General features: G+C 34.5%; 1 protein-coding gene across 1 annotated transcript in view; it reads left to right on the top strand.

The window, feature by feature from the left end:
- Nucleotides 1–13,529, top strand: part of LOC106465910 (serine/threonine-protein phosphatase alpha-3 isoform-like) — a 44,853-nt gene that overhangs the window by 23,557 nt on the left and 7,767 nt on the right. Inside the window, exons 4-9 of the mRNA XM_022394399.1 lie at nt 902–990; nt 1,674–1,744; nt 6,435–6,512; nt 6,860–6,973; nt 8,629–8,667; nt 11,435–11,539. Of these exons, the coding sequence (XP_022250107.1) occupies nt 902–990; nt 1,674–1,744; nt 6,435–6,512; nt 6,860–6,973; nt 8,629–8,667; nt 11,435–11,539 (496 nt within the window). The remainder of the gene's footprint in view (nt 1–901; nt 991–1,673; nt 1,745–6,434; nt 6,513–6,859; nt 6,974–8,628; nt 8,668–11,434; nt 11,540–13,529) is intronic.

Raw genomic sequence — 13,529 nt, 5'->3', positions numbered from 1 at the left:
ACAACAAAAATTAGTCATAGTTGCATCATTCCCAATAAAACCCGCCTAAAACTATCTGTTGCCATGGTGGGCTGCTAGAGATAAACTAGCGTCACTGAAAATCACTATTTTTCACTCTTTAGACTTTTTAACTTATTCCCAGTTAATCAAAGCGATCTGGTTATCAGGCCTCTTTCTTATTTTGTAATCGATAGAGCAAGCTATTCTATTTTCTCATGTTGTTGAATTTCGTACAAATGTTTGCTAGCTGCCGATAATTCTTAATGAAGTGCCCCAATTTAAATTTTGAATTAGTTTTTTTCACACACTGAGTCTGTTGGTACATTTATGAGAGTCCCACGAACATTCAGATATTAACTTCATGGCTTATAATGCTAGAATTCGGAGTTTCTCCCGCACCTTACAAAGTATAAATAGCCCATTGTGTATTTTCACACACAAATGTTATACAGTAGGCTTAATATGTTTTATACATCAACGTATTGTAGACCAAAGGAAGCAACAGCGTTGTCAAAGAGTAAGAATAATGAGGATTAAGTCTTTAGAATGTCTAAAGCTAAATTTAAAAAAAAATTGTTATCGTTTACGGAGTGATTGTGCGGATCGAACTTAAACAAAATTTTTTAAATTTATTATCGTGGCTCTAAACAGATTAGGTCAAATCTCAGTGCTAATGTATTTCTAATAACAAATCAAGCTTTACTCCAGCTATTTGTATCAAAACATGCAACTAGAGAAAATGAGGCGCTTCACTCTTCGATCTAAGTTTAATACAATTTTATTTTTTATTTTCTTTCTGCACCTGTTTCCTTCTTAGGACATAAATAGGCCTATTTATGAAAATGGTACTACAAGCTGACGTAAATTTATTGTCTGTTGTTATTTCTTTATTCTGTTTTAGAATATATGGCTTCTATGACGAATGTAAGAGGAGGTACAGCATTAAATTATGGAAGATCTTTACAGACTGCTTCAACTGTTTACCTGTTGGTGCGTATTGAGATATTTCCTGGTGGTGAAGAACTTTTAATTACAATGTTAAAAATATTGGTGCCGTCATCGTAAAAATTACTTTCGTTATTCCAATGAATTTTGACCTGTCTGTCTCTCTCTCAGCATTTGTCAGTATGTAATAATGTGGTTAAAATATACAACAGTGACTAATGTTCATGATGTGTGGGCTATTTTAAAAGTGATTCTCAGTTTAATTAATTACTTAGAAAGTTAAGGTTTTAATTTTAACTTAGAAAACCTGTAATTCATCTTGTATTATATAATGAGGCAGACGCACATCATTTGTTGTTGTTGTTACCAAGTGTCCAAAGAGACAAAACTTGTATCAACTGATTAAAAAGAACACTTGAATGTCAGCCACGCAATTTAGTTTTAGTCTTTTCGTTTAGTGTTAGCGTGAAATGTTTCTAAGCCTATAAGTATACTTTTGGGTTACTTGGTATTTTTTTAAACATATTTTTAATATCAAGTGGAAGTAACATTTGATTACGTTTCTATTTCACATTCAGATGTTAATACTATTAGTTACTACCTATAGATATCCATGTTGTTAATGTATATATTAAAGTAATGGCGATGTTTCATTCTTGTTAGTTTTTAAGCTTCAGGTGCATATCTTGGTTTAAAGAATAAATATAACTGTTAGATAATGTTTTCAGCTGCTTTGGTTGAAGGAACGATATTCTGCATGCATGGCGGTCTGTCTCCTGATCTGATGGATCTGGATCAGGTAAGTTGAAGTTGCACCATAATTTGATGATCTGGTTACGATCATGCTACACTCACAATTCGCTTTATCTTCTTATGTCCATCAACTTTATTTCGGTTATACTTATTCCTACCAGGAATTGACTCATACCAATGTAACATAACAAATTGCAAATTTATTAGTGGTAATCAATAACATAGGTTTAGAAGTAGTTTTTGTTTCATGGTAGTAGCATATTACTTTCTTTCTTCGGTTCTCTCAGTTTATTCGTTCTCTCTCACGTCCCACTTTCTATTCTCCTTCCCTTCTTTTCGTTGAACTGCTATCTTTTATATGCTTTTCTCGAACCCACTCGGAACCGACACCTTTTTTTCTGACCTTGTACCTCTTTCCCGTATATCGAATTATGACATTTCTAAACCATATGGGATTTTGTCGTCTCCATACCAGCTAAACTTTAAAAGTCGGCCAATCTCTCCAATGATATTCTTTCTAATGACTCCTAATTCCTTAGACTCTGGCTAAAGTTTGGCTGCTTTCTCACCTCTCAACTTCAACCGATATTCCTTACGGCCAACTTCATAACAAATATATAATATATATATATATATATAATATTGTTCGTGGGTCACGTTCCAAGTTTGAAGCCGTGGGTGCATTCGATTAAAGTAGCCCAAGAGTTGACGCTGGGTTTTGTTGACTAATTGCCTTCACTCTAGCTGTATCAGCTCAAAATTAAGGAGAGCTATGATCATAGCTTTGTATAGCTTTACACAAGTATCCAAAGCAAATAAAAAGATCTATAAAGGTACTGTTACATGATATTCAATATATAGTTATTCAATATGGTAATAAAATGAGACTTTAACGTTTTAATATGATTTGATCAAATGAAAAAAATATGTGAATTTAATGATGTATTAATGGATTGAGTTGTTTTGATAAACGCAGATTTTTTGTTGTTTTCCAATCCATATCATTCTAAGTTTCTTGAATGTGGGTTGATAGGTAAAACGGTATAATGATTTTTAAAGCTGTTTACCAGAAAAACATCAAACTGAATTTCATTTTACGATCGTTTGCAAAAACACACAAGCCATATACAAATGTTGAGTATGCTATATAATAACGATTTTGGAGTCTCACAATGTCGTTATAAGCCATGTCGCCAAGTCCAATTATGCTCTTTCTGACAACCGTGCATCTTGACACTAGCTAGCCTTGTAGTTTCCATTGCAAAAGGCTCCGTCGTAAGGTTGTCATGTCTAAAACACAAAACTAATCCCTAATTCTTTTCACGGCTAGGGTACGACTTGTTGCAAGTCTCTTTATGAGTGATCCTTGACCCCATAATAATTTCTTTGTTTTCCAATGCCATTAAGTGCAATGGATATTATCGTTTTGTAAATTCTAAATCTCAGATCTGAACACATATTTATTGTCTTAGTGTATGAATATTTTGCATCGGAAAGGGCTGTTACATATTTCCCCCAAACTGTTCAGTTTTTGGTAACATCACACTACCTATGAAATTTAAGACCTAACAATGACTAAATGTAATCCTGATATGTTCTGTTTGACCGGATCTTTTTATCGGCTGTGGCTGTAACATAACTAATTGATTTGCATATTCAAATTGCTTTGACCCTCTGTATCTTGTGAGTATAAATGCATTAACCTTTAATATAGTTTGTTTTCCGATATAATAAGTTCTTTTAAAATATTTGAAATTCTTTAAAGTTCAATAATTCCAAAGTAATTTCTTTCTTTTTTTTCGCTAATACACCTTTCTGTTCCTTTGTTAAATTTGTATTGGTAAAATGTTTTATCTACCACACTTCCTTTCAACATTTATTAGCTAGTTATCTAAGCTGGAAAATAACTTTCTACATTTTTACAGGTTTGCAAATATCTTATTTTTGAGGCTGAGATTGGCTTAGTTGCGGTTCGAAAGTTCCGGGGTTTGAGATGTGTTACATTTTGCACACTTTTAGCTGTAGGTGCTTTACAAAATTACGGTCAATAACGTTATTCGGTTCATTGTCGGGCGATTGCTGCGATTTGGCCGTCTTCCTTTTGGTCAGCAATCGAAAATTAAAGACGGCTACACTTCAACCCTAGGAGCTGTTTAACTGACGCGCGAACAATATACCATTCAGGTTGAAAATTCCAATTCAAAATCAGGGATAGCTGGCTATCCCTGAAACCTGTGGGAGTTTCTGACCTGGACGTTTAGCCCACGTGTGCACAATGTGCTGTTAATGTTGAAAATTCCAATTCAATCTCTTATTCAACGGTGCTTGCATTGATTGTCCTTGAATATTGTTTCATTCTTTACACTTTGAATACTGACCTTGTTTGAATTTTTGGCACTATTAATCACACAGCTGTGGAGACATGGCTTTGAGGAGGGAAGTAAAATACAGTTTTACACAGTGTCCTACACTGATTTCTTGGATGACTTCGTAGCATTTCGCAGTTTCTAAACAATAGTAAATGAGGGATGAAGAAGCCTGGATTGAACCTGACCCTCTCAGGTCGGCACAACGATTAAACACCGGCAAAGACCAGACAGCTGTGAAGCCTAATCTTTTCGGAAAATTCCTGTCAGTATTAGTATTTGCGGCGATTAAAGTACTACCTTACCCTATCAACCAAACCTATAATACATTATTACAAAGGGTAATCAGACATATATTTTTACTATAAAACAACAACAAAGCTTTTGAGATTATCATATTGAGCTTCTATTAAAAAAAAAAGGCATGTTACTGCAAAATAATTCAAAGTTATGTATCAAATTATTTATTTTATAAAACGTGGACCGAATATTGATACAACACTGGGAAATACTGGATGAAGCAATTCCATTAATTTGGACAACTAGCCTAAAATATTAGAGTACAAACACACACACACATATATATAGTATCACTGATATAATTATATATATATATATATACCCGTAACAAAACAAAACTACGAGTTAGGAATGTCTAGAAACTTTTATGAGAAGACAAGCCTGGATGTAATCAGAAACCTGAATAGTTTTCGTTCGGAGTAAAAAGCCGTAAAAAACATAAATCACTCCCTCTGGAAACGCTTGACAATAAACATATATCAGTCTTACTGAGGAGACTAGAGAAGGACAGTTTCGTTTGAGCATCGCGTAAAAGCGAAACCGAATAATTTATTGAATATGCTAGCTTCGAGCGATATTTGTCTGTTCAATTTCTGTATGTATTACAGCAATGGTTCCCAAACTGTCGTACACGTAACCGCGGTGATCTTTCTGTGAGTATGGGAGAGCCTTTGAAAAACATTAAGAAGAAAATAAACTCCACGCCTCAAAATTGGAGGGCAGTCTCGGCGAGTTATCAACGTACTCCACTAGTCATGTCAGCATTCAGCGTTTGCGTATTGTTGATTTGCTCTTTGATTATTTTATTTGTTTTATTTTTTTATTAACACAACCCGTTTTTAAGTTTTTGTAACAAATTCTATGCGTTAGGGATACCCCACTGGATCATAGGTCTGTTTGGCGGTACGCAGCCAAAATCCATTTAGACAGTGGTCTCACTATCTAAGTCTTCTAAGAGTATTAATGTATTTCGCGCATTACTCATGGATCACAACTACTTACTGATAGCAGATGTTGCTAAATTTAACAATAAGAGCCCACATCCAGCTATCGTTAGGTAACTCACGATCAGTATACATTAAGGTTTAACTGCCATTTATTAAAACTCCTTTGTTCGTCCTTGATCTTTAAAGTACGTCTAAAGCTATGTTAGTCTACAATAGAGAGCGTGTGATTTTGGCCTTTAGTGACCTTGAAACTAAAGTACTACGACTAATGTGCCGAGCGTAGCCCAATGGTCAGCGTGTCGAACTATGGATCTGTGGGTCAACCATTCGCGCTACGTAACCACAATAAAAGATAAATAAAATACGCTCCACACTGTGGGACCATGGGTGCATTATAAAGGTGACATTCAACTCCCACTGTTTGGTCAGATAAAAGTAGCCCAAGAGCTAGCGGTAACCGCTGTTGACTAGCTGTCTAATAGTTCAAAATTTGGGACGGCTAACGCAGATAGCCATTGAGTAGTTTTGCGATAATATTCGAAAAAAAAAGTCCTGCCATTTTATTTAATTAAGGATCTTGAATGAGTAACTTACACCAGAGGCGTCGCTAGATGCTGGCATACGGGATCCGTGCCCCGAATCTCAGTTACTGTTTTGAAAAATAAGAGTAGAAAACCATGATCAATATCACACTGAAACACCGTAAATCCCCGCGCCTCTGGGCTCGAGCCCCGCATCTTTTAAGCACCTAGCGACGCCTCTGACTTGCACTTAATATAATAAGTTTTGTATTTGATAATGTTAAACACTTCGACAAACTAAAATTCGTTAAAGAATACAGGCTAAATAGCTAAATTACACGAGTATTTGAATGTGGAAAAAATAACACTAGTGACCACAAAAGCTCCTTGAAATGACATTACAAATTAGATTTATAACACTTTAATATGCTTTAACCTGTTTTTGAGGAAAAGGATAGTTATAAAAGCCGAGTTCAAAAACAAAAATACATAAATTAAAGATTTCTAAAAATATATTTACTTCATTTTATAAATTATTATTCATAATTTGCCAAACTTAAACAAAGTTTATCTTTTAATTTCTCTTATATTTTCTTTTGCAGCTTCGAGTACTCCCTCGTCCAGTTGATGTACCAGACCACGGACTCATCTGTGACTTGCTATGGTCAGATCCTGACGAGGTGAGCACATAGCTTCTAACTAGTACTTTGTTCTCACAACATTTTGTTCGTTTCCTTGCAGATTATGAATGTACTGAATGAATATAGAAAATATTATCATCAGAAGTGTTATATTTACAGTACACATGACTTTGGTAGGCTTAAGTATAACTCCAATCAATGTAAACGTTAGTAGAACTATATTAAAAAAAAAATGAAGAAAGAAAGTTGGTTCATTTGTAGAAGCAAACTAAAGATATTCTGTAGATTGACTGACTGCCTAACAGTAAGAACACATTATATTGAGTGGCATACTCTTTAGGTGTATATATATATCAGTGTAATATCGTATCGATTTTCATTTTCAGGATATAACGGGCTGGGGAGAAAATGATCGGGGAGTCTCGTATACTTTTGGTGGAGACATCGTTCGATCATTTCTCAAAACCCACGACCTAAGCCTAATAGTCCGTGCTCACCAGGTGAGGTATCAATCAATTCAAAGAATTAAACAGTAATCCATCGTATTCAGTTGATCTATGGCGTTTTCACCAAAGGACTAAAGAAGAGTCACTGAGGGTTTCGAAATACCATATAACGTATCTGAAAAAAAAGTGTACTTTTTTGTTTGTTTGTTTTGTAATTAAGCACAAAGCTACACAATGGGCTATCTGTACTCTGCCCACTACGGGTATCGAAACCCGATTCTAGCGTTGTAAGTCCGCAGACATACCGCTGTGCCACTGGGGGGCCTAAGTTTTGTTTGTGTGTTGAGCGCAAAACTGCATAATGGGTTATGTGTGCTGTATCCACCACGGGTATCGAAACTTGTAACAGAAAAAGCGCTACTTCTACTTCTTCAAAGCAAAAAACATCGTATCGACCTAAATTAATTGGCATATAAATTAACTTTTAAATTCAAATTTAGTTTTAGTGTAAAAAAATAAACATTTAACAAGCTTTATATTATAGAGAAACAGAAGACTATCTTTCACAGATAGTAAATTTATGGACTTATGTTGTTTTTTAATAATTAAACGTGAAATTTATGAGATTTCCCTTCAAACAATTCTGTGAAAAATAGAACGCCCCTATGCAGCCTCGGGGGCTCCAGAGGAGGGCTTAATTTACACCGATTGTATACCCTGAATACATGTACAAGTTAGCATGTTTACATTTCTCATCATCTTCAGTAAGTTGTATAAGGAGGCCCGACATGGCCAGGTGGTTAGAGGACTCGATTCGCAATCTGTGGGTCGCGGGTTCGACACCAAACATGTTCGCCCTTTCGGCCGTGGGGACGTTATAAGTGACGGTCAATCCCACTATTCGTTGGTAAAAGAGTAGCCCAAGAGTTGGCGGTGGGTGCCTTCCCTCTAGTTTTACACTGCTAAATTAGGGATGGCTAGCGCAGACAGCCCTCGTGTAGCTTTGCGAGAAATCCATAACAAACAAGTTGTATAAGGAAATATGATGCACAGCTGATTTTTAAAGGATAAACTAATTATATCGTTATATTTGAGTGTAACAAAAGCACTATCATTCCCTCGATTGGTTAGTAAGAATGGAAGAACAAACTCACGATTTTATGTATAAAATGTAAGTATATGAAAAAAGTTTTCAAGCATGTAATTCCTAATGTTTAAGGATTTTGCCTTGTGCATCAGTTTAAATTGAAAACCAACGGAAAAACTCGAGATCAGATAAAGATGGGTAAATCTTCGAATATACGTTTAAAAATATAAAGTAACTAATACTTGCTGTTCATATTAGCGTGAAGCTTACTAAACTATAGCAATTTTATACTGTATTTCTTCCTTCGAGTATATGTGAGAGGTACTTCAAGGATCTTAGGATTATATTGTTTCCTGTATATATATTGGGAATTAAATATAAATCAAAGCACAGAAAGTTTGATGAATGTTTAAGGAAGTTTGCGTTCGTGATAAAAGTTGAAAAGGTAGTAATGAACTTTTGCATCATCGTTTTATTGAGCTATGAAAACAAATGTTTCGGGAAACATGATACTAAAAATGTAAATATTTATTTATTCATTACATAGGTATTAGTTATGAGTGTTCGATTGTTTTTTGCAAGCGTTTCATTTTCTTTTTTTTCCTTTTTTTTTTTGACCTAGGTTGTAGAAGATGGCTACCGGTTCTTTCAAAAGAGACAGGTTTGTATAAAATTATTAGAGCTACTACGTCAGTTATCGAGGCTAAACAAGAAGCCAACATTTTATGCTGATGTTTTAATTTTTTATTACGTTAGGTGATGTTCTCATTGATTATGTATGTACCTGCTCGTGTTACATGGATATCTTCAATACTTTATTTCCTAAGGACTTGTGTGCCCCCCCCCCAGTGGCACAGTGGTATGTCTGCGGACTTACAACGCTAGAATCCGGGTTTCGATACCCGTGGTGGGCAGAGCACAGATAGCCCTTGTGTAGCTTTGTGCTTAATTACAAACAAACAATAAGGTATTGTGCGTGACATTTTACCATCTTGATGGATACTTTTTTAAGAGGGGGGTGGGATCTGTTTATATGCTCTCCCTTGATTTGTTTATCTTAGTTATTGCCTGTTTAATTCTGATATGTTTATACATGTATGTGTAGAGCCAACGTTTTGTGTAAATGAAATCTTCATTGGCGTAAAGTCATATGCGTCTGAAACACTAGATGTTAAAATTACATAAGCCTCATTTCTAGCAGTTAATGATTAAACGTGTAACTAAAATGTGGGTATCTCTGTGGGAGTTAACTATTTATCTAATGATCCATACCTCTACTTAAATTATTTATATAGATCTGGAACAGCTGATTCTAGCATTTTCGACAGCATATTAGGGATAAGTGACGATGTGTGTCCATTTCCATTTTAGGATTATCGTCTCTCATTTCCTCCCTGTGTCGTGCCAGATAATTTATAAAACAGTTGCTACTTGACAACTTTAAGGTACATATATGACAGTTGTTTCTGATTAACGTTATACTTTTAACTCGAAAAGGGAAAGTTATTGGATTCAACAACAGAGAAATTTGTAGTTTTTTTATTTTTTTTATAGCTATAAACACAGTTCGATAGCTGAAAACTATGTTTACGGTGAAGTTTACATTTTTATTTTCAAGTGCTGTAAAGGTGGTTGGTTGGCTGTTGTAAGGCGATAGGAACACATTTGGTTGTGAATGCTGAATTTTATTTTGGGTTGATTTTATGGCCACTTTTGATTATAAACTGTGATGGCAGTCCAGGATTGTGACATATTGGACCTAAAAGTACCCTTACTTATCTGTGTCAGGTTTGTTCCATTTAATTGAAGCCAGCTTGTATATATATATATATGTCTTGGTATACAGGAGGTCTGTAATAAGCGGATCATTCTTGAGTTTGTATGAGTTCTACTGACGTAGTTGTTTTCTACCCTTTATACATTATGTCTTTTGTAGTAAACTATCTTGTGGTGGTTTTATATGTGTTCGTGTTTTTACCGTGTGGCTGTGTTATGTTTCATTTAACAATGGTAATATGTTACTATTTTACAAGCAATACAACACCGAATTTAAAAGTAATATTTAATGTATGTTCAAATTTTGACGAAAAAAATTACAAAGTTACATCCTATAAAGTACATATCAATTGTTCATTACATGTATACTTGTATTTATCACAGACACATACTTACACACTCCAATTAACCGGGGTAATACTTATATCTAACACTTTTACATCCGCAGTTACGAAGGTACGATTCATGTAATATATTATTGAGGTCTCTGATTGCATACTGGTATTGCATTTACTTCGAGATAATTATTTTCAACTGCTACCTGCTTTTTAACAAATCTCGTGCAAAACTAAAATACAACTTTCCAATCACTAATACAGATAAAGATAAACTTCTTCAGTGAACAACAGTAAATGGTAAACTACGCACCGTTTTTGAAAAAAAAACAACAACACGAAATTACCATTAAAAGTCAGTAACCAACTAAAAAACATTTATGCCCATAAAATAGCGAATTGCGTGTTTCGATCTCGTTAACTTGAAACATTCTTTTCTTACTCCAAATAGCGTGATGTTAGAGTAATTAAATTACTTCTTGCATCGTTACTTTACCACAAGAACGTAGTAGTATAATCGGTTTGAGAGACGTTTTAATTTCATCCCATATTCAACTCGCAATTAAAAACATCGTTCAGGAGATACAAGAAAGAATTCACGAGCTACATTTTCTCTTTCATTATCAGAACTGTAATTTGGATTGTGACAATGAAATACTATGAAAGAGAATAACATGTGTCTGCCTTACGTAGAATAAGGTATTTCAGTAAAACTTTTTAACATCAAGCCACAGTTATTTAGTTTACTAGTTATTCTATACTCCGAAAGGAGGCCAAAGGGCCGCATGGAGTGATCATCTGTTTTAACTACTCGTACCATTATACAGTAATGTGATGTTCTATCAGTCGGTCAGTAGACACTAAAATGACGTTACGTGAAGAACGTTGCAACTGGTACTGTCATGACGTCAGTAAAACGTGCGCATGCCATGAATCACGAGAATAATTATGCATTCTTTAAGCTACAACACAGCATGACATATGAACTTCAAAAGCAAGAAATAAAAGTATTTGTTACTCTTAATTTTGGTTTTATCTGCTCTTGAAACAGAACACTTTCGGGGACCCTGCGCAAATGCATCTAGTTTTATAGCGTCTTTAAGATATATGCTTTCGCGAAGGCAACAAAGTATGTTATGTACAAACGTATTTGAAATTTCGTCTGTGGCATGATTCATAAAACTCTAACTTTCCTACTGATTCATTCAATAAATATCCAAAGCACTGACAGAAAGTTGTACTCCTAAATACAGTTCTTATTTTATGAGCTAAAATTTAAAATGTGTTATGATAGTTATCAACTTTCCATCATTTTAGTTGGTGACTATATTTAGTGCTCCTAACTACTGCGGAGAGTTTGATAATGCTGCTGCTGTTATGACTGTGTCAGAAGACCTCACCTGCTGGTTCACGATTCTACCGGTAGGTGTTTTGTAGTATGAAAAGCCATAAGAATAAATTCATTAAAAAAATGCGAATAAAGAGAGACCTATTAATCTAAGTTGTAATTAAGGTATTGGATGCATCAGATATTACCGTTACAGAAGAGATAGAACATAAACTGTTTTCCTAGTAAATCTCATAAGACCTAATTAGTGCAATTTCTAAGCCTAAGCTTTACATACAATTACCACCTTATAAAATTAAGACACCATGCAATCTTTACTTAATGTTAAAGCGGATTCAATGAACCAGGGATATTAATGAAAAGTTCAGTGTTTTTGCTATTCAAGTGAAATCAAAACACCGACTGTTACTCGAGGTAAAATAACAGTTTATTTGTGCAAATACTCAACCACGATGACTACATTAAGTTTAAACGACATTACTAATTTACAAATACACAAATGGTACAAAATAAGGTTGAAGACAAACTTTGCATGATTCTAATTCAGGTAACGGTACAGAGTAAAACAATGCAACATTCTCATTTAGTTCTTGTACTTAACGCCTAAGTTGGAAAATATCGATTAACGAGCAGTAAGTTTTTATTATATCATAATGCGATATATTAACGATTGTTATCACTTCATTTTTTACTGGTTTCCAGAAAAAAGGTATGTATCGTGGTATATCAACTATGTTCCCGTTTTATGTTTTCACTGAATACTACGACTTACCACTAAAACATGATGTTATTATCATCTTATCGAGATGTTAACCATAAATATGAAACCCAATTTACCATTTAGTTCGCCACTTCTCACCGAGTTATACTGGATTTGGAAAATGTCACTCCTCATCAGTAACTTAAACAGCTTGTCTTTTGAATAATTCAGAAGAATAAATTAATAGCCTAAATGATACATTTCTTCCATTCTTGTATAAACTTAGGTTTATTGTAGTGAGTTTTGGAAATACAAGACTGTTTAGTGTAAGAGTTATTATTTATTTCATTTAGTGATTTAATATTTAAGGATTATTTAGTTTTTATAAAAAAGAGTGTTAAAAGTTGATTATTTTAAAAGCGATAGCTGTGATAAGTTTCGTTACCTAGCTCGGTACGACTCGTACGTTGTGTATGTAGTTTAATTGTTGTAGGCTTTTGTAGTGTTGTTGGCGTCATCTTTCACGAAGCTTCTAAGCTATTTTCGTTATATTTAATATTGTTGTTACTAGAGGGCTAAATATTTCTAGATTTTTCAGTCGCGTGTTATAAATATGTGCAGGTATAGAAAGTTAAGTCAGAAAACGTTAAGTTAGTGAAAGTGAAGTTTGATAGCGTGATTGTTAGTTTAGCCGTAACGGTAAATATTGAAAGTGAGTTTCACAGTAGTATTATAATAATAGAGATAAAGGAGAATAATTTGTATTTTCAAAGGGGGCGCTAAAGTTGAACCTGCCTGTGTGTGATTTTTTAAAGTTCTGGATACAAATGTGGTAACCCACGGGGTAACGTTAATAAATCTATCGCAGATTGTGCAGTAAGAAACTGAGTAGAGAAAAATAATTAGTCTTGTCAGTTGAGTTCTAAAGTAACTGAACTAGCCTGTGTGGACTTTTGACAAGAATAAATGATTATTTAAAGCTTTAGATACAACTTTGATAACCAATAGTGAAACGAATTTTTGTACATACACAGCGTGGTCACAAGTAAATAGACACCACCTTTTCAGAAAAAAATGACATTTTTCAGTCATATTCACATGAATTGATATATTTATAATTTAATTAATGTCTAGTAGATCTTCCTTTCGCTTCGTTGAGTTCGTTGATCCTTTGGGACATCGTGAGAATCATCTCGTCAATTTTAGATTGTGGGATTTTCGCCCACTCTTACTTCAAAACTTGGAGTAGATCGCCCTTCGAAGTTTTTTTTTGTTGTTTGTTTCTTGAGTATGGCCCAAAGATTTTCGATGGGGTTTATGTCAGGAGATTGGCTCGGCCAGGGCGACTTCTGGATACCATTTTC

Source organism: Limulus polyphemus, unplaced genomic scaffold, assembly GCF_000517525.1.
Source record: "Limulus polyphemus unplaced genomic scaffold, Limulus_polyphemus-2.1.2 Scaffold71, whole genome shotgun sequence".
In the NCBI taxonomy this organism is placed as follows: Eukaryota; Metazoa; Arthropoda; class Merostomata; order Xiphosura; family Limulidae; genus Limulus; species Limulus polyphemus.
The sequence above is the reverse complement of the archived record's forward strand: the minus strand, read 5'-3'. Positions and strand labels throughout refer to the sequence as shown.